The sequence below is a fragment of the Cynocephalus volans genome, chromosome 11, assembly GCF_027409185.1.
Source record: "Cynocephalus volans isolate mCynVol1 chromosome 11, mCynVol1.pri, whole genome shotgun sequence".
Taxonomy (NCBI): Eukaryota; Metazoa; Chordata; class Mammalia; order Dermoptera; family Cynocephalidae; genus Cynocephalus; species Cynocephalus volans.
In genome coordinates this window covers 17,179,542-17,202,244 of record NC_084470.1, presented here as the reverse complement: position 1 = coordinate 17,202,244, position 22,703 = coordinate 17,179,542, and the positions used below count along the sequence as shown (strand labels likewise).

The 22,703-nt window shown below is 33.2% G+C and overlaps 1 protein-coding gene across 1 annotated transcript in view; it reads right to left on the bottom strand.

Moving 5' to 3' along the window:
* The window catches only part of ATR (ATR serine/threonine kinase), a 117,259-nt gene that overhangs the window by 80,148 nt on the left and 14,408 nt on the right, over positions 1-22,703 (bottom strand). The window contains exons 2-16 of the mRNA XM_063113819.1: positions 20,630-20,721; positions 19,053-19,202; positions 16,411-17,288; positions 15,462-15,640; positions 14,609-14,800; positions 13,178-13,368; positions 12,399-12,551; positions 10,241-10,433; positions 9,743-10,005; positions 8,498-8,688; positions 8,316-8,416; positions 7,957-8,128; positions 7,122-7,292; positions 5,051-5,245; positions 3,509-3,694 (exon numbers count right to left, since the gene is read on the bottom strand). Coding sequence (XP_062969889.1) covers positions 3,509-3,694; positions 5,051-5,245; positions 7,122-7,292; positions 7,957-8,128; positions 8,316-8,416; positions 8,498-8,688; positions 9,743-10,005; positions 10,241-10,433; positions 12,399-12,551; positions 13,178-13,368; positions 14,609-14,800; positions 15,462-15,640; positions 16,411-17,288; positions 19,053-19,202; positions 20,630-20,721 — 3,307 coding nt within the window. The remainder of the gene's footprint in view (positions 1-3,508; positions 3,695-5,050; positions 5,246-7,121; positions 7,293-7,956; positions 8,129-8,315; positions 8,417-8,497; positions 8,689-9,742; positions 10,006-10,240; positions 10,434-12,398; positions 12,552-13,177; positions 13,369-14,608; positions 14,801-15,461; positions 15,641-16,410; positions 17,289-19,052; positions 19,203-20,629; positions 20,722-22,703) is intronic.

Sequence of the window (22,703 nt, the reverse complement as noted above, 5' to 3'; positions counted from 1 at the left end):
ATTTTTAATCACCATGACAAAATATGATTAAACAGCACTGTACAAAGAGAAAATCATGAGCTTTTGAATCATGGAGTGAGCTGGGATGGAATCTTCAGGATCTGATTCACAACAGGATCTAGAGTGGAGAGAAGGAGAAAGAGGAGAAAAAGAATAGAGAAAAACAAGCGACTGTTCTTTTTCTATAGCATTGGGAGCTAGGCTGGGAAAAAGTACATGATTAAGGAAAAGGTACTCTGCCAGAACAAGATTTGACATAGTGGTCAATATCCCCCTGAGGTAAAAGTGGCAAACTGTTGATAGTTGCAGGCTAGATATCACTGACTATGCCACTTTGGGTCTCCTGAGTGAACAGTTAATTCTTTGTTCAGAGAGGGTCCTAGGGGAGAGGGCACGGACTTCAAGTCAGCCAAACCAGGGTATAAATCCCAATTTTCATACTTCCTAGTATGTGATCTTAAGTTACTTAACTCCTCTGAGTCTATAAAATGGGAACAATGAAAGCACCTAGTGCATAGAGTTGTTGGAAAGGTTAAATAAAATAACATGCATTAAGCACTTAGTGTATACTTAAGTGTTAAATCAATTTAAGTTGTTAATATTATTACAAACTGGGAATGACTAAAGAAAAAATTCCACTCTTTCAAAATCTTTATATATAGGCAGGAAAAATGGCAAGAAAAAAGCTGTGGATGAGTAGCAATTTAAGTATTTTCCACCTCTAGAAAAAAATTGCATTACTTGATGTTGAGACATCCCATTTAGGTATCTCCAGGTTATACACATTGCTAAGAAGAGAAGGAGAGAAGGGTACGGACTAACACATAGTTAGGTATCCTACATGTCTCTCCAGATTAGATGTTGGGATAAACTTTTCTCTTAACAAGCACAGAAAATCATGTTTTCAAGCCTAAAATTACATTTTGTTTTCCAAACTTCTAATTTGGATTGAGACTCAACTTTGGCATAATGAGCCACAATTTATTAATTGTATGGTTCTAGCCTATGCTCATTAAATAAAAAGCAGATATAGACGGCATTCACACCATCTATGTCAACATTCTAGCTTTAAAGTTCTTGCTTTTAGACAATTTTTGAGTTTATTCATCTGCTACTCACCAAATATTTATTATGCATGCCGAGAATAAGCAAAGTCATTCTCTCCCATTAGCTAACATGGTAGGCAAGTATAAATGGAAGACACTAAATAAGTAAATAAGTAAACAAGACTGTGATGAGTATTATAAGAAAATAAACATGATCACATGATACAGAAGAAACAGGATGAGGGAGTTTAGAGAGGATGTTCAAATCTAAAGAATGAGAAAGATCCAGGAAATTATTCCAAGTAGAGAGACCACCTAGAGGAAAGCCTCTGAAGTAGGAAAAAGTTTAGCATGTTTCAGAAACACAAAGAACACAGTGCTGAAACACAGAGAAACAGGAAGAAAAGATGTGTACAATATGAAAGTAGAAAGGCAGATCGTGGACAACCTTATAAGTTTTATCTTAAGAGCAACGAAAACCACAGAAGGAATTTAAACAGGGGAATGTTATGAGTTTGTAAGAAGAACACTCCAAAAGCTATTAAATAATTGATTGTAGAGGGGGAAGAATAAAAGGAGAGAACAGTTAGGAGGTTTCTGCAGTTGTCAGAAAGATGATGGTTGCTTCTATAAGGGTGGTGGTGGCAGAGATGAGAAGATACATTTTGGAGATAGACTTGATAGGACTTGCCCATAGTTTGATTATAAAGTATGAAGGAAACAGAGAGCTCATGAATTCACCCCAGGTTTTCATTCACGCAAATGAATAGACAGTAGTACCATTTCCTGAGATAGGGAAGAGGAAAGGAGAAATTGGTTGGGGAGGGAAAATAAAGATTTCTAATGGACATGTTATGTTTGAACTTGCTTGAGACGCTTATAAGACAGGCAAACAGAAATGACAAAAAGGAAGTTGGATGGTCTGTTTGCCATCCTCTCTTACCCTCAGATCCATTCTCTGCCTTTTTCTGCCCTGCTCTGTGCCTGGAAGGCTAACTAAACCACATCATTTAGAATGCCTAACCCTCTGGCTTCCCACTGAATTCAATCAACAGGAAGGATCAATAGGAGAAGAACAGAGGGTAGGAGGAAAGAGTGTGGTATTTATATTTCCTGCTCTCTTTGTATTTAGAGGTGGCTCTGGCAGTGGCTGCATCTCTCTATAATGAGAGGTCTCCCTCTCATGGTTCTAGCTCTCAACTAGGTTCTAGAAACACCATTTCCTCCCTAGAACTAAGGGGAGCATTAAGTTTTCTGCTGTTCATAGTACACTCCTTGCTGGTTTCTTTAACCTTGCCCATGACATTGAAAATAGCCCATTCTTTAAATTATTTTCACTTAAACATTTTTGTATGTGCCATCTGTTTCTGCCAATGACATAATCTATAAAAACTCAAGAGTTCAAAGTTTATGGGAGCTCTGAACTGAAATTTAAATTATAAAACATCAAATTATAAATCATATTAAAGCAAAAAATCAAACTGGATCATTTAAGAAGAGAATGATAACAGGGAAAAAGAGCCTGTTACATAGTCCTGAATCACTCTCACATTTAGAGGATAAAGTAGGTAAAATACAGGGAAAAGAGACAGTAAAGAAGACTAAGAATGAACAGACAGAGAAGCAAAAAGAAAAAAGACAACGTGGTATCACAGAGGCCACATAAGAAGAGATGATCAGTTGTGTTGAATGCTACTGTAGGGTTGAATAAGATAGGGACAGAGAAGTGACCACTGGATTTAACAGCAAGAAGACTGTTGGTGACCATGACGAGAAGAACTTCAGTAGAATAGTGTGAACACAGCCAGAATAGAATGGGTTCATTTAATGGGAAATGAGAAAGCAGAGATACAAACCTCTCTCAAGATATCTTGCTGCTAATCCTTTGTGTCTCTTTAAAGAATGAGGGCAATCAAAAAGAAAAAATAATAAATCTGAGAATTTATATATATTTTTTCAGATAAAGAAATAAAATAGTAAAGTGATTTCAGATACAAATTTAAGATAAATGGAAAAAGAAATAACGTATCTTCTAACTTTGCTTCAAGCCACAATGAATTAAACCACAGTTAGAACTGATAAGATTAGTTTGCTGTGCCAAGGAAGGGGTAGTCAGGGGGTGGGGACAGGGTGAGGGGAGAGCTACAAACTATTCTAATATATAGTTAAAAACTAGTGAAAAAAAATAAACTTCGATATTTTTACTCAGTGAAAAAATAAAATCTTCTAAAATCAGCTGAAAATCCACATTTTTCAATTCTAATATACTGTATGTGGTTAATGTCTTTACTGTGACCATGCAACTTAAAAGAATCATTTTCAAAATCAAAATTTCAACTTAAAATTCCAACAAATCTCTAGCAGTAGGATCATGCAAAACAAACAGACAAAAATCTGTTTCTTCAATTTTATAATTAAGTCACAAAAAAGGAGAAAAAAAACCCATACAACATATTCCTTACCATCAGTTCAGATGATGTGATATCTCTTGGACCCTGATAGGGATCATCACTAGATGCAAATGAGGCAAGTATTGACAAACCATTGAAAACCTGTTGATAGTGTTCTCCAATTCGCAGCAATAATTCATTATGCAATCCTTGGAAATCTTGTCTCAACAGGCTCCCCAGCTCAATTTCTGTTTCATTCTAACCCAAAAATATATTTTAAAAAAGGTTTTTTTCCTTCATACTAACATCCTGGAAATAAGTATGTTAATCTCAACATGCCATTAGTAAATCAGCTCTAGACCAAATGACAGGGTTTACTAATGGTATTAAGAAAAAGCACTGAAAAAGGATTCTAATTTTTTTCTTTCCTATTAGGACTCCCATGGATTATGGGTAGTGAAGAGAAGTGATCACACTTTTATCTTGAAATAAAATTAAAAATAAAGTCCTAGTTTCCTCTAAGGTCTTATAATACCATCTCCTCAATATTTACAGACAACAACCCCCGTGAGGAAATATCATATAGTGGCTTAGAGTAATCTTTCTGGTCAGATTGCTGGAGTTTAAATTCTAGCTGTCACTTATTAGTTGTGACTTGGACAAGTTACCTAATCTAACCTCCATCTGCCTTAGTTTTCTCATTTATAAAATGAAAAAATAATAGTACCTTTATCTTAATGGGTAACTGTGAAAATGAAGTGACATGATCCATATAAGTTGTTTTGCAGTTTCTGACATGTAGTAAGCACTCTCTACACTTTTTATTATAATTCTATCTCTACAATACACAAATTTACTTTCTCGAGATGAATAAATACATTCAATGTTCAACAACTCTCATATGGAAAGAGATCTGCTACTGGCATATTATGAAATGAATAAAATAAATTAACATCAGAGAAAACAGTAAAGTTATATGTATATTTCTCACAAGTTTTTCCTGTTCCTAAGTAGCCTGATATTCCTCAAAGACATTTTTGTTAATAAAGCACGAAAAAGAACAAGCTAATTTCAAATTTAAAAACCATCAAAAAACTGTGCCAGGGTGGGCCAGTTAGCTCAGCTAGTTAGAACATGGTGCTGATAACACCAAGGTCTAGGGTTCAATCCCTATTCTGGCCAGCTGCCAAAAACAAAACAAAAAAAACCTGCCAAATTGTAATCAGCGTACCAAGTAACTAAACTAAACACAGACATTATACTACAGTTGAAGGTGGTTGCCTCTTCTGTAGATATAATTATTTGCATATCATCAATCAACTTGTAGCTCCAATCAATTAAAAAATATTAAAATGAAATTAACTGAGAATCTCATACATGAAAAGATGACTATAATATCCCATTACAGTGAAATGATCAAAGAAAATAACAAAAGAAGAATTCTATTTAATATGCTCCCAGGACAAAAAGTATTTAATATAACAACATTTAAACTTATATTCTTCTAGAATAGGTTGTAAATTACTCACCTTCCTTCCTATAAGAATGTTACAACACCTTTCCTATAATGCTAATTTAAACAAAAGAGTAAAACATATGCAAATATTCAATTACCTTCAGATAATGAAGGGCACGTTCTAATTCATCTTTGGAACAGGAACAAACCAAATGAGAAAAAATATATTTGAAGTTATTTATTAAAATCTCTCTACGATTGACATTTAATTGTTTTCCTAAAGTTCTAATGAGAGCAGACGCTGCAGGGCTTGCTTTGGCAGCAAGGTCGGGTAGTAGAACTTGCAATGTCCTCTGAAAAAGAACACAACAATTATCAAAAAGTACATTTGTCTGGGTGATAAAATATTCATATAAGCTATACACAAAAATATTTTAAAATGCCACATGAATTTGGAATCCACGTATGACTTATATTTGAATTCAGATTTCCCATTTATTTACTCAACAAATATTTACCCAACAGATATTTACCGAGCATCTACTATGATTAAGGCACTGCAGATTTAGCAGTGAACAGAACAGGCAAGGCACCTGATGGTATAGAGCCTGCGCTGTAAAGGTGGAGAGACAGACTATAAATAAGCAAATACAAAGGTAAAAAAAAATAATTCTAATGAGTGTGTGTTAAAATATACTTATGCTGTAAAGTAAAAGTCCCAAGTTGGATGTATTATTTGAACTATTAGAGACTAATGATGAGTAACCATAAATGCAATTTTTAAAAAAGTTTTTAATTTAATTTCATTTATTTTTTAATTTATTTTATATTATTTTATTTTTAGGCTAGCCAAGTGAAGCAGGGAAGAAGGAATAAAGAAATCCATAACTCGTTGTGATGAATTAGTTGTAACCACCACTACACTTGAACCAGCCAGAAGTTTTTTAAATTAAAGATTGATGCTGTAATATTAAAGAAAACCTTTTAACATATCCACCATCCCAATACTACAACAAATCTATTTTCATTTTGGTCTATTTCCTTTACGATCTTGTCATAAAATATATGCAAAATCCAAAGATAAAATGGTTCATTTTATTCATTCTACGTGTAACTAATACTTATTACATGTCAGTCACTATCCTAAGCACCATAGATGTGATAGTAAAGAAGACTCAGGCTCTGCCCTCAGAGACACTTATATATAACCTTATTTGTGTTATATCTTTCAACTTAATATTAACTCTGTAAGACTGTTGTAATATTATAATGTAGTTTCTACAAAATTGTCATAATTATTACGTTAATGGTTATATAATAGTCCATGACCTGAAATTAGACATTTCATTTCTTAGGGTTTTGTTTTTGTTTTTGTTTTATTTTGCTACTTGGATAATGTTGCAGTAAACATCAGTGCTTTTTGGTTCCCAGTGAAATTACCAAATAAAAAGGTATGAATATCTTTTTGGTCCTTACCATATACTCTATCATATTTCCTTCTAGTATTTGACCAATTTATGAACAAGCAATTTAAGTTTGTTAAAACATAGTAATACTGTAGGGGGAAATGTTTTATGAATTGCTATTATAATTTAATTAAGATTAATGATAAACTTTGCCTTTGGGAAAAGTTAAGAAGATAATCTACTCCTTCATCTTTTAAGCCTTAGTCCCTATGACTTTTCAAAGTATTCCATACCACAAAGTCTATCACTTGAGTTCATAACAGACCATCTACACTACTAGCTTCGTACTTTATTATTCTAACTCCTTAGGGGTAGAAAGGATCATTTTACACTTTGAATTACCAATGGAACCAATCTCAGCACTAAAGACGTAAAGGGCTCAAACAGTTAACTGAATTAATTAGCATTAATCAATTAGTATTAACTTTTCAGGACAGCTAACCATACAGAACAATGACTCAAATCAATATGAACTTAAGTTTTATAGTATAAGAATCTCATATCAAAGTCAAAAGAAATTACATAAACTGAAAATCTATGACCTATGTGCTCTTTGATGTACTTGCCAGATTTTTGTTTGTTTGTTTTGGTGGCTCGCTGGTACAGGGATCCGAACGCTTGACCTTGGTTTACAACACTGCACTTTAACAAACTGAGCTAACTGGCTGACCCTTTGCCAAATTTTCTTAGAAAAATTTACAATGGAATGAACAAAATATTAAATTGCAAACCTCGATCAAGTCAACTATACATTATAACTTACAGTAAGGAAACGATTAAGATCAGGAAAGTCAAAAACGTTGGCAATTTCAGATAAAGTATTTAAAGTCATTTCTCTCTGGTGAACTACATCTTGTTTTCGCAACTCAGCATTCTGTAATGGAGTACTCGGAAGTGCTGACATCTGACTGGAGTGGAGGGATTCTACCAAAAACTAGAGCAAAAACAATTTTATTGTCAGTTTTTGCACAAGGAAGAAATTTTACCTAATAATTTAACTAACTAAATTTTAACTAAATATTTAAGCTAACAAATGACAGTATCAAACAGTGTTCTACACTACCTGAATTGCCTTATTTAATTTTTATAACAACCTTAATGAGATAGATTATGTCATAATATCCTTTTTACAGATGAAATAACCAGGCTCAGTTAAGAAACTTGAATACTGTAGTAAGGATTACACCACCAATACAGGGTAAAGCCAGTATTTTAACACAGCCTAACTTTTCAGCCATTATTTGAATATCCTTTTTTAAAATAAAGTGCTGTATCCATATTATCAAGGCATAGAAGAGTTTATCATCTATAATAAGCCTAAAAAAGAAAGGCATCTCCCAAAGGATTAGTAGAGTGTAATAATTCAATTCATAATTTTAAGATAACCTTTTCCCTTCTCCCATTTATAATCTACATTTTCAGACCAATATGCTAAAATAAAAAAAACAACAAGATACCAGTTCTCTTAAACTAAATACATCGTTTAAAAAAATAAACTTTTAAAGCAAGCAAAATAAAACAAGTATACATATCTTTTTATTTTAAACTCTTGCAAAATACTGTGATTGCCTGTAGTCAAAACTAATGCTGACTCTCACCTGACAGATGGGTTTCTTATACTGGCTGAAAAAGTTTTGCAGTTTAACACTTTTAGCTGCAACCAGAGCTCGAATTTCTGTGTATGCAGCTCCAGAGACTGATGCTGACTTAGATAACAAACAATGCAATAAATGCAAGAGTGCAAAAGGTACCAAATCTCCTTTTGCTGCCCTAAAATTAAAAAACAAACAAAATCAATGCCTCAGAAACAAATGGAAATCCACAAATAAATGCATGTTGAATCACATTTTTCTCCCCTAATATCACATATTTCACATCATCATTTCTAATGCCAGACAAATAAGAATAGAGAATGGCCAGAATAAATAAGGAAGAATACAAATGTTGCCAAATTTACCTTCCAATATCCCCTGTTGTAAGAATCAAGGTATCCTTCAACTCATTATTTCTTGATATTTGCGCATGTGTATATGCTTCCTTCATTCTTATTACAAAAAGCTAGAACAATGAAATTAACTGGTTAAAAAATTTTGAGGTAGGTTTATAAAAACCCAAATGTTGAAAATAAAAATTATCAACCTCTTTTATAAATCCATCTTCAGAGTCCAAGGATTCCAATATATGCTTGATATTTCCACTAAAAGCCATTCTAACATCCTTGTCTCTATCTTCCATTAAATTTAATAGGGTTCCAAGAACTGCTTTTACATCTGTTTCATCTTCTCTAAAATCAAGATGCTTACAAAGATGAGGTAGATTATCTATAAAAGCTAAAGAGCAAAAGTAGATAAGACCTAATTTAACACATTAAATATCCAAGTTGTACTATAAAAATACTGTCAATAAATAATGTACCACAAAGAATTCTAAGCTACCTTATAATGTCAATATTTAATATTTAATTATGTATAGCACACAGAATTTTAAGGGATTAAAATGAGTATTTATAAATTTAAATTAATTTATTCTTAATAAAAGTCATAAATAATTGGAATCAAAGATAAATTCCAGAATTTTTTAAGTTGTAAAATAACTAGTCCCTTTTAGATTTTATAGATCATTATATGTTAATAAGATCAACTCAAAAGCATAATCATTAAACCAAAGAACCTTGAACTGAAGGGGATTTTAAATTTACTGTTAACCTTACTTTACAAAATTTAGAGTCTTAGAAACCACCTACCATCTATTGCTTTGAAAACTTGAGAAACTTTGAAAACTTTGCAAACAAGTTGCAACTACCTAAACAAATACTTGAAGACCTTCCAAGTACATCTGTAAATCTTATGCTCCCAACAAACTCATATTTCATTACCAATGGAAAGTGGCCAAGAAGATACAATCTACAGTCCTCAGTTGGGTAAGGTAATTTAACTACTTGAAGTTCTGAAGATCCAAGGTGGTGACAGGACACATTACGAAGGTCTCTGGTATTACTAAGAAGATATATAATACTGAACCTTACAATATCGAACTAACCATCAGGTATGTCCCATTAGGCTGTGAACTCACAACAGCATTTCAAAAACCACTCTCTTATTAGTTATTTCATGCAGTCTAATGCCAGTCACCGCATTTGTAAGTAATTATTACTAAGTACTGAATATGTCAAACATATAATTTGCTATAATTTTTTAAGGCTTCAGGCTAATTCTGTCACTGATTTGAAAAACAGAGCTTAAAAAGTTTTTTGGGGCTTTTTTTGGTGGCTGGCCAGTATGGAGATCTGAACCCTTGACTTTTGTGTTGTAACATCACACTCTAACCACCTGAGCTAACTGGCCAGTCTGATTTTAAAATATTAAATAAATCATAATCACTGACCAAGTTTTACTGGACTAGGTGTTTTCTTTTTCAGTAGGAAAAGGAACGGCTTGCAAATAGAAGCTTTTAGTCGCAAAGATGAACATTCATGTTGAGAGGTGGCTTTCAGGTTCTTACAGAAGAGGTCCACATGTCCGTGTTCAGAGAAAGGTTCTGTTAAAGAACTTGTCAAATAAAACATCCCATGAAGAGTACAGACGAGTTGACCAAGTATAGAGGCAAATTCTTTCTTGACAATGTCAGAATCACCTTCAACTTTATCTCTGGGGGGAAAAAAAATTACTAAACCTTCTTGCTTAATGTCATGGTCTAAACAGTCTTGCTTAATTTGGGACAAAAGTATGGAGAGAAAGCCTAGAAGAAAAAACTTTTAAATTCTTAAACTAAAAGCAACATTTGTTCTATATATTCAGCAATAAACATAACTTTGCATATACAGCCAAAGATTATGATCTTTCCAATCAAGTGATATATTCAAATTAAAATGTTAATACATACATAAGGATCTTGGGAACTCTGTTACAAGAATTTTGCTGCTGCAATAAGATAAAAAATCCATTAACACAACTAGCACGGATTACTTCATGGGAGCTCTGTAGTGCCCAGTTGTAAACTGCTGTTCTCCATTCAAGGAATATTCTTCTTGGAAGCAGAGTTAGAAGAAACACACATCGTGACTGTGCCTGTGGTGCTAAAAAAAAAATTAAGTCTATTAAACAAGATTCCTAATAGTGTTAATTGTACATATATATATATATATAAGAATATATATATACACACACATGCATATACATATATATGTCACAAAGGCAAGCGATATTTAAAATATATATAGGGCCGGCCCGTGGCTCACTTGGGAGAATTGTGGTGCTGGTAACACCAAGGCCATGGGTTAGGATCCCATATAAGTGGTTAGCTCATGGTGCTGACAACACCAAATTAAGGGTTAAGATCCCCTTACCGGTCATCTTTTAAAAATAAATGAAATAAAATAAAATAAAATAAAATAAAATAAAATAAAATAAAATAAAATAAAATAAAATAAAATACATATAATACCTAATTTAATTAAAAGCTTTCCATAAAATAAAACAGGTGCACTAGAAAAGATCTATGTACAACCTTACTACATAATTGGGGAAATGTAAATTGAAAATCACACACACCCATCAGATAGCAGGAAAACAAAAAAATTAATGTCCATGATATTTTTTTTGTCTAGATGGCAAAAATTTAAAAGTCTTACAATACCAAGTATTAATGAGGATGTAGAACAATAAACTTTCATATTCTGCTAACGAGAGTGTAAACTGGTACATCTTTGGAGAACTCTATTCTCAGCAGAATAGAATTGAAGATGTGCAAACCCTACAATCCAACAATTCCACTCCTAGGTGGAATTAAAATAATGCTTAAACCTTAAAATAATGCTTCTCAAACTTTTTAATATGCATATGAACCACCTGAGATCTTGTTAAAACACAGATTCTGATTCAGTAGGTCTGGGTAGAGCACAAGAATCTCCATTCTTAACAACTTCCCAAATGGTGGTGATGTTACTGGTTTGTGGACCACCCTTTTCAAAAAGCAAGACCTTGGAATAACCAAAGAGTCATTCATAAAATCATTCATTGAAATTTGGTTTGTAATTGTGAAAAATTGGAAACATCTTGACTGCCTTGCCAATAGGAGAACTGATAAATAGTGTCCATCCATATATTTAGCTACTATTTAGAAGTTTAAGTAAAATTCTACAGTTACATGTATCACCATGGATAAGTCTCATAAAGATAATGTTGACCGGGGCCGGCCCGTGGCTCACTCGGGAGAGTGCGGTGCTGGTAACACCAAGGCCATGGGTTCGGATCCCATATAGGGATGGCCGGTTCGCTCACTGGCTGAGCATGGTGCTGACAACACCAAGACAAGGGTTAAGATCCCCTTGCCGGTCATCTTTAAAAAAAAAAAAAAAAAAAAAAAGATAATGTTGACCAATAAAAGCAAGCTGTAAAAAGCAAAACAATTCTATATATTATTTAGGGATAAAAACATATATAGTAAAAGTAATACAACATTCATCAGAATAAAAAACATCAAACTCAGAACAGTAGTTATCTTGTGCTGGCCAGTTAGCTCAGTCGGTTAGAGCATGACCTTGTAACACCAAGGTCAAGGGTTCAGATTCCCATACCAGCCAGCTGCCAAAGAAAGAAAAAAGAGAAAAAAATTCATTTACAGAACAGTAATCTCTGGAGACAGTGAGGGAACTGAAATTGGAAAGAGACAATCAAAGGGCTTCCATTACATCTCTAACATTTTTATTTCTTAAACTGGGAAGATGGTATAAGAGGTTTAATGTATTATTCTCCATTCCTTTTTTGTACTTCTCAAATATTTCATAATTTTATTAGATAAAGATAAAGATATCTAAGGATACATTTCAAACTATACAGAAAGAAAGGAAATGGGATATATGGGGCAAGCTTTCGATTGTTGCTTTTTACACATCTAACTCCTTTTTGAATTATTAAAAATGTACCTCCTCTTTTAATTATTGAAAAAATATACATGATAAGTGTTAGAATTCCTATATAAAGATAAGTTAAAACAAAACAAAACAAACCACACACATAGACACAATTTTGTGACCACTTACAGTAGCTATCTGAAATCCTCTGGCTTAATGTTAGAAGATTAGTGGCAAATGTGGTCAACTTTAAACGGCCATCATCAGAATGGGAATAAATCCATGGAAGTGACAGCATTCCACATAAGTCTTCCAGAATATGATCTTCAAATGAACTTTTTACTACAGAAACACAAAATATGTCATTAGTTATATCCTTTCCTTAATCATATCTAACTTTGTCTTTTTAAAAATAAAAACATAGACATTTGAAACATCAAGTGGAATTATAATGAACATTTAATAAACAGGGGTTCTTAACATAGAGATCCATGAATGATGTTCTGAGGTCTGTGAATCCAAAGAAATTAAATGTGACTTTATAAAAATAAGCACCTATGCATTTTTTCTTTTTAGTAGAAGGATCATAGCATTCTTCAGATCTCAAATCAAAAAGCTTTGGGCTGGCCGATTAGTTCTGTTGGTTAGAACATGGTGCTATAACACCAAGGTCAAGGGTTTAGATCCACATACTGGCCAGCTGCCTCCCCAAAACAAAAAATAAACAAGGAAAAAAAAAAAAACTTAAAAGTTACATATAATTTCTATTGACTGAAGATTAATAAATAAAAATATTACACAAATAAATTTGGAACTCAGAAATTACCGACAAGCTTAATAGTACTGAAATCAAGAAAAAAACTTCTGGGTATTCCAAACACTTGTGTATTTAGGCTTCAGGCACGGAAAAAAAAGCCTGTTCTGATTATCTTTATAGTTTTTCTGATCTACTGCTTATTTGTACTCACCTTGCATATAAATCAAAGCATCATAAATTTTCACTGTGTTATTAATGATTGCCTCCAGGTCAGGTTTCTGAACAGATTCTAACAAACTCCTACACGTCTTAAGCACTTTTGTGTAAAAATCCAAAGACATCCAAGTTATCACCACTGAAGGGTTCTTCTTACATTTATCTTGACAGTCCTTGAAATTATGGCTGCATTAAGTACATTTTTAAAGTCATTAGAATTAAGATGAATTTTGTTAGAGTCAAGCCTGATATTTCAGTAAAGAAAAAAGAAATGGTGAGTACAAAACTAACCTATAACCTTAAACCAATTTAAAGTAAATATGCAAATCAATTAATATGTCATTATTATTTTAAATGTAATCTCTTTATGTTGGCTTAAATCACTCTTAGGATTTGAGAAATAAATTTAATCTAGGATACTTCCTTTTTTCTTTGTTTTTGGGGGTTTTTTGTTCATTTGTTTTGGTGGGTTTTTTGGTGGCTAGCCAGTAAAGTAGGATACTTAAATGTGGCATCACCGGGCTTAAAAAATGACAAGACATGCCTGCATAACTATTAACCGGCTTGAAGTGTGTAAAGACTTTCTTCACAACAGGACGATGGTAGGCTTCAGCCTAATCATCTCTTCCTTCAAGTTATCTCCAATTCCCAATTTAAGGGAATCTGAATTAATATAGATCTTCTAAAATCTCTTTTGTAACTTTGCATTGGCTAGTTAAGAATGAATCAGAAAATACAGAATAAATTACCATGAAAAAATTAACAAAGAGTAATGGTCTAAAATGTGGCAGTAAAAATAAAACTAAATCTTCAGATTACTTGTCTGTTTTACCTACATTAAGAATATTGATCTCTAAAGGGCCACAAAAATGATTACATTCTGTAATGTTGAATATACTAATTACCCTGATTTGAGCATCACATATACACAGGTATTGATAGTCAACGTGGCACTCACAGATACGTACAATCAATTATGTTTCAAAAAAAAAAAAAAAAATACTGATCTCTGATGAGTTCTAAATTCCTATTGTTATTATTGAAGGGAGAAATGGAGCAGCCAAAAGAACACTGGCTTCTGAGTTTTACATAAATGTGTTCTGCTACTTTCTAGTCATGGGTTCCCAGAAAAGTTAGTTTAGGCTTCAGACAAAAAAAGAGCCTCAACTTCTCTGAGTTTCAACTTCTTTTCTGTAAAGTGGACATAACAGCATTTACCTCACAAAATTGTTGTAAGACATATACACAGTGCTTAGCACAGTGCCTAGCACTTAGCAGGCACTCAACTGAAAATCAATTTCTTATCTACCTCACTGAAAAGTTTGCATTCTAAGTTCACATGAATCAAGTGAATAACAAGATCTCCTAAAACAGTAAATCCAAGTTCATTACAAGAAACCCACCCAGAAAATATAAGTTGTTTTACCAGTTCATGTTTTGATGAGAACAGTGAACAGTGCACAGAGCAGTCAGTTGTAAGACAACAATGATTCCTTCTAAAGTCTCAATAACAGGACTCTTTAGATTACCGTTTTCAAGGGAAATCTGAAGGGATTCAGCTTTCTGTTTCAGTGCGCTCCATAATATGCTCTTTTTATTCATATCCACATGTTTAATTCTATAATTAATTACAATCACAGTAGAAAGATATTCATATTCAGTATAAATTTGGTTTAAACGTGAAACATATTTAAAACAAAAAATACCATGTAATATCACTACTAAAATTCATACTGAGAAAGATTTAAAACAACAATTAAAAAAAAGTTCAGGGCTGGCTGAAATGTGGCAATTCTTTGGCTACATTAAGAAATACTTTGCGGGCCAGCCCCGTGGCTCACTCAGGAGAGTGTGGTGCTGGTAGCGCCGAGACCGCGGGTTCGGATCCTATATAGGGATGGCCGGTGCACTCACTGGCTGAGCGTGGTGCAGACAACACCATGTTGAGGGTTGCGATCCCCTTACCAGCCAAAAAAAAAAAAAAAAAAACTTCGCTAACATTTAAAAAATTGCTGATAGATGTATAGTATCAGATTTTTTACATATTAAAAAGTTAAATTAGACAGGCATGTAAAAACAAGCAAAGTAATTATTTTTAGCTATAAAATATTTCATAGTAGAACAGACTACAAAAACTATTAAACTATTTTAAGCATTCCTTTGACAACATTTAGAAAAATGCTTTTTGTGTATTTAAATCAAAGCACTAACTAAAACATGATTCTAAAGTGAACACAGTTTCATTAAATGGCCAAATACAAACTGAATGAAGGTCATACTCCTCAGTCTGTTTCAGTGCTCTTTTGGAAGAGTTTAGAGATGAACTGAGTCGACGCCTTTTGGGTGATATTCCATCACTATCACTGCTGAGGCTTTCCCATTGAGCTTGGCATTGAATCTCCTCAAGGATTTCCATACTTTCCATTTTCAAGGCTGCATAAAGTGGGCCCAATAAGTACTGAGAAAACAAAAATAATTTCAAAACTCTCTCTTAGAAAATATGTTTATATTATTCATAGGCAGCAAGAAAGCATTTGGTTTTATATGTTTTATAGTAAGGTAAACTATTATCAAAGTCTCATAAAGCAACACAAATACCTAAGTTAATCTATATTATTTAAGTCTATATATTTAGTATGGCTGTATAGTCTTAGAAGGCTTAACACAAACTCTTCTATAATCTGTTTTTCCCCCTATCAAAATGCTACAAAGAAAACTTCTATAAGGGAATTTTCACACTATAAATCCAGAAAAAAGTATAAATAAAATAAAATGTTTAATCAACTTACTACATATCTGACTATTTTATTGTATTGCCTGTCTCCCACAGTTCAAACAGGAAAAAGGGCATAATTCGGCATAACTAATTACTCACAGGTTTCCTAAAACTGATTGATAATAACCTGTTGAAAATAAAATCTATGAGTGATCAGAGTTTCTGCAATTAAGTTGATAACTGGCCCCCTTTTAGTTAATAATGAAACAAACACATTAATACTTCACAAATTCTACTTTAAAATATTCTACTCGACTGGCAGTTCATTACCAGCTTAATGAATAAGTCCTTCTGAAATCGAAGTAAAAATCCATAATAGGTAGCCAAACTATTACGTCCTGAATATACATCATTATTAAAGATACTCTATTTTCTTATTATCACCTTGCACATATGCATATACTTAAATGAGCAAAACACATACCTAACAAGTAACCTTAAAAATGTCTTACCTCTGCATCTACCTGAAGTCCAAGCACATCCACAAGAGATCTGCAAATATTTCTGATGTAGATCTTCCTGACTTGTAAAGCAGATTCATACCCATCTGGCACAAATTTAAGGAAATACTGCAGTAAATGGCACAAAGCTGCTTTTAGCAAATCAGACTTAAGCTGCATAAGCACACCATCTTCAAACATGACACAGAGTTTTTCCAGTAGCATATTTAAATAGACAGGTTCAATATTTCTATATGCTTCTGCTTCAAAGGGGAATAGTGTCTTTATCAGCTTCGATAATGGCTCTTCATAGAGCTTCAATTGGTCAGTATCCATTTCTACAAGGTGTTTTAATAATTCCAAAAATGAGTTGAAAAAAGTGTTGGCTGGTTGTGCTGGTAGTCCTCCAAGCTCAAAGAGTTCAGTTAAAAGGCTAATTGCTAAGGATTTAGTCTTCGGACTACCATATTCTAGCAGAACACAACCTATCTGCCAAAGTAAGAGTTCTTGCCTTCTAAAAAACACAATCGCAATAATACGAATAAGAACAGTTAATAAAGTGACTTCAATAAATTCTAAATTTTGCATGGTCGTGAACTGCAAAGGAGCTGTTTGTAAACATCCCATGTGTTCATCTAATTGACTTAAAAATTGGCTAGCAACTACTGGCCATTCTACAATGTCTCCCATTGCATTTCTCCTGTGGATGTAAATCAAGTCTTCAAAAAGATGTAATAATTCCTTTGTGAGTACCCCAAAAATAGCAGGACTCTTGCTTTTAAAAAGGAATAATAATGAGCAGATGACTTCACAGATTTTCTTATGTAACATGTAACAGGATGGAGTTGCTGCAATCCGCAGAAGTCTTGTTATGATCCAATTACTGAATTCTTTGAAATAAACAAAAAAAGATATTAAATAAGCAAGTACATTGAAAGTGCTAACTAACTTGCTAATGCTTGATGATTGACTTTTTTTTTTTTTTGGTGGCTGGCCATTATGGGGATCCGAACCCTTGACCTTGGTGTTATAACACTACACTCTAACTAACTGAGCTAATCAGCCAGCCCTGATGATGATTTTAAAGAATAAACTTCACTAACAAAAATAATCTAAAACATTCCCTACACAGTGGAAACATATTATAATAGTTTAGAATACCAAGCATAGAGTCAGACAGACAAAGTCCTAGCTTTCTACTTACTAGTTGTGTGAAATTTTCATTTCTCTGAACCTTGTAACTTCATCTATGAAAGGGGAATAATGACATGTATGTTATGGGTTACTCTGAGGATCGAATAAGATAATGTACATAAAATACTAAGTCAAGGGCCGGCCGGTAGCTCACTTGGGAGAGTGTGGTGCTAATAACACCAAAACCACGGGTTCAGTTCCCTATATAGAGATGGCCGGTTGTCTCACTTGGGAGAGCATGGTGCTGACAACATCAAGTCGGGGGTTAAGATCCCTTACCGGACATCTTTAAAAATAAAACAAAAAAAACAAAAAAACCCTCCCAATGTATAAAAATGTTCAATAAACGATAGCTATCATCACTCCTTCAACAAAAATTTGAGTGGCGACTCAGTCCCAGACACACAAGAGTAAATCAGTCATATTACTGTCCTCTCAAATGCTATAGTATAATTTCTTGAACTTTTTGACTGCAACTAAGAAATACATTTTACATCATGACCCAGTATACATATGCATATTTATTTTAGTTAGAAGTAAAAGTTTCATGAAATAGTACTAATTCATTACATGCAATGTACTATATTTTCTAGTTTACTTCATCTTGCTTTAAATGCTGATAACTCTCTAATTTCATAACCCACTAGTGGGTTATGATCTATAGTTTAAAAAATACTGTAGAAAAGAATATAGACAAATGATTACAATGCAATTTAATAGCCACTCACATGGAAAAATATGCAAAACCATTACTATTAAGAGAGTACTTAACTAAGAGTGAAGGAGTAACAAAGCCAGTTCTAGTCAGTCAGGAGTAGTTGTCAGAAAAGACTTGTTGGAGGACATGCTACCAAAGTTGAGACTTGAAGTTTAAGCATAGAATTTTAACATACCCATTACACAGGAAAAAAAAGTTTGCTTTAAATCTGTTTATGAGCAGACCAATAAAGAGACAAAAGTAGTAGGAGCAATAAGAAATAAGCCTAGAAAAAAAAAGCCTCACCATCTAGTACGGGGGTCAGCAAAGTTTTTCTTAAAGGGCCAAATACTTTTGGCTTCAGTGTATAAGCTGCTTCTGTAGTAGTAAACGAATGAGTGTGGCCATGTTCTAAGAAAACTTTGTTTACAAAAATAGGCAGCTGGCCTGTGGGCTATAGTTTGCCAATCTCTAGCCCAGAAAAAAGAAATTACCAAGAACAGAAAAAAGAAAACTGTGCCAAAGTGCTCAACAGCAAATAAACCAATTTGAAGACTTCTGTTCTTTTCTAAACACCTAGTACATGATAAAAAGAAAATAAAGATATGTTAAATAAAAATAACCCTTACAATTTCATTCCCTCAATTTACAGCAAATTTGACCCCAAAAACTGCAATTATGTATATGTGATATTGCAGAAGAGTAGAAAAGGGTAGAATTCATGAAACAGATTGCAAATGAATGCATGAATAGCAGCACTTACCAATACAACTGCCTTTGGCCTCATTTTGCCCATGGCTTCCATTCACATTTACAAACATAAGTGGGGAGGATTTCATGATATGTTGGATGAAATCAAGCAACATTACAGAGGTTGGCTGAGAGTCAGTTTTCTTTACAAGTTCTAGAGCAACTAAAACAATAAAAGATTCATTTTAAAGAGTCATGACAAATTAAACAGCAGTCCTTTTGTTAAGAATCTAGACGCTGGTGACCAGAATTATGTTCAGCACAGCGCTCATGCTAAATTAATGGGACCAAACACTACAGTCCTAATTTTAAATGTTTAATAATCATGTGCATTCATCTATTATATATCTATTCACCAAACATGTACTGTAGGCCAACAGTATGCCAGGCACTGTCCTAAAATCTGACAATTGAAAAAAAAGTCTCACAATCAGGTGAGGGAGTCAAACAAACAAACAAATAATTTTAATACAATCTGGCAACTGCACTAACCCAGAATAAAGGGAAACAGGTGTCTGGGAGGACAACATGTAGGAGTTCACAGACTCTAGGAGTTGGTAAAGCACAGAGGGAAAGGCAAGTGGTCGAAGCAGAGAGAGTACCATATGAAAATACATCTTGCAAGTATTCAGTAGTCCTTTGTTATTTCTCAACAACCCATAATTTTACCGATTGAAAAAAGAAAGGCTAAATGGCTATGTCATAAACTCTGTGCCAAATTTAGAATCAAATTTACAAACCCTAAGCCAAATGCCACTCTCTATTACAACATATAATTCAACAGATAATTTCAACATATAATAATTTCATATAATTATTATCCCCTTCCATATAATTTCAACAGATATTACAAATGTGACACCATCTTGCCAAGTTGGTAATATTCATCTTTTAGATTGCCTTAAACAGGCCATGGTTGATTTAACAACTCACAGAATCCTATTACCTCCTACAGACAAAGGCACCAACTCTTATTTAAAGAGTTTTTTGTGGCTTTTTCTATATCTCGATCAATGGCACAAGACTTAAGTAAAATAGGGTCCACATGATTGGAACTGGCCAAATATTTTTTATGTATTGATATCTCACATCAGAGAAGAATGCATAGCAAGGAGTAGAAAATCTAGCTAACAAACAGAAAAATAGAATTACTTTAAAAGTCTAAATCAAGGGCCAGCCCATGGCTGGTCAGCTCACTTGGCGGAGTGTGGTGCTGACAACACCAAGTCAATGGTTAAAATCCCCTTACTGGTCATCTTTAAAAAAAAAAAAAAAGTCTAAATCACATTATGTAACAAGCAATACTGCATAACAACTTGCCTAAAAACAGTAACTGTCATCAGCTAGTCCAATGGTAGTGGGTTATCAGAACTTATTAACATTAGTGTCACTAAAGTTGGTATACAACCCTCCACTGCTAAATTTGACTGGCTTTAAAAAAAAAAAAAGAAAAGAATAACTATCATAAATACAAGTATTAACCCTATATCTAAAACTTCATAGAGAAAAATGCTAGCATGATGTTGTATATATATGGAAATGAAACTATCAAATTTGTAAAGTTGATATAAGAAATCATTGGTTTCTTACCAAGATCTACATCTGTAAGTATTCGGTCAATGAACTGACATAGAATTTGTCTTGGCTTCTGTACAACTGTATTATATTCCTCTGGATTGGCACTGAAATACAAATAAAAAGTTTTTAATCTTTAAAGGGACTCACAATTTCATTTCAAAATGTGTTTAGTTTCAATGTTGACATTTGCAGTATTCTTCTGTATAAAAATGAAAAGAAAATCTAAATACATGTTACCAATTTATAAGAAAAAAAAGGGAAAGAAAACATGCTAAATGACACCACAGGGATTCGACCTGCAAAATCTAGACCTGCCCTGATCAATATGGTAGCCAGTAGCCACATGTAGCTAGTGAGCAGTTGAAATATGGTTAATCCCAATTGAGATGTGCTATAAGTATAAAATACACATTGGATTTCTAATACTTAGCATTAAAAAAAGTTTTCAATCTCATTATAATTTTAAATTACATGTTGAAATGATAATATTTGGATATACTAAATTAAATAAAATATAACATTAAAATTAATTTCACCTATTTCTTTTTTACTTTTTAAAAATGTGGTTAACTAGAAAAATTTAAATTACATACGTGGCTTGCATTATGTTTGTATTGAATGGTGCTGATCTAGACTTTTGGAAAATCTACAGAACACAGTTTCTTTAACAAATAAATTCCAAGGGAAAAAAGAGAGGAGAAATCTATAACTAAGACTTAAGAGTCATATCAATTTCAGTGCATGATCCTAAACTGGATTCTTATTACAAATAAAAACTGTTAGCAAATTGTATATGACAATTGGGAAAATTTGAACACAGACTAGATATTTGATGCTATTAAGGAATCATTTTTAGGTGTGATAATTGTATTGTGATTATTTTAAAAGTCTTTATTCTTTAGAGATAAATACTGATATTCATGGATAAAATGATATCTGGAATTTGCTTCAAAGTAATCTGTATTGAGAGGAAGAGGAACATGAATTGATCATTGTTGGGTGATGAGTACATGGGGAATCAATATACTGCTTTCTTTTCTTTTGTTATGTTTGGAATTTCACACAATAAAAAGTTAAGAAAATGTTAAGAAGAAATACATGTATTTTAGTCTTAGAAACAATAAAGAAAAAATAATATTAAGAGAAGATATAATAATTAAGCAGAACTGTACCCTAGAATCCTGAATGAATTCAACATGAGCTCCATGATGTGCTGTAAACCACCTTAGAATAGAATATAAGAATTTAGTAGAAAGTCTGTGTTCTACCACACAGGATAAGGAATCATACAGTCATTCGTGCAGTCAACAAACATTTATTAGCCACCTATAATGTGCCAGGCATTACACCAGTAGCTACTGTTGAAAAGGTGAAAAAAATAGTTCAGTGGGGGAAACCTGATAAATCAGACTAGACTTCCACTCAGGGTAGATTGTGAGGCCATTCATCAAAACAGTTAACAGAGAAGGAAGAACAGGCCTGGGGAGGGGGAAAAAAATTTTTTTTTTAAATATTAAGGTTATTAAGGTCTCAAGGAAACAAGTAAGTGGGATGTCCAAAAGACAGTTGGAATTAGTTCTAGACCTCAAGAAATAGCTAGCCTAGAGATACAGATTAAGTTACCATCATACAGTACCTATCAAGGCCAAATGCATTGTTTATGTGATTTATTTAATACTCACAAGCAACAAGATAGGGATATTAAACCCTAATTTATATTTGAGGAGACTGACACTAACAGAGATTATATAACCTGCATAAGGTCATATATAACCTGCATAGCTAGTAGCAGAAGCCTGGGATATGAATGCAATTGTAATTAATTAATAACAAAGCTGAAGAAAGAACCATAAGTTAAAGTTAGAAAACCCCAAAGGAGAAAGGGAGAGAGGACCACAGGAACAGAAGGAAAAACCACAAGAGGCTGAGTCTAGAAACCAAGGTTAGAATTTCAAGGAAGTCAACACGATCAAATGAAATCAGTTTTTTAAAATAGGCGTTTTAAAAATTTTAGTAAAATATAGATGACAAAATTTATTTTTTACCATTTTTAAGTGTACAGGTCTTGGTATTAAGTACATTCACA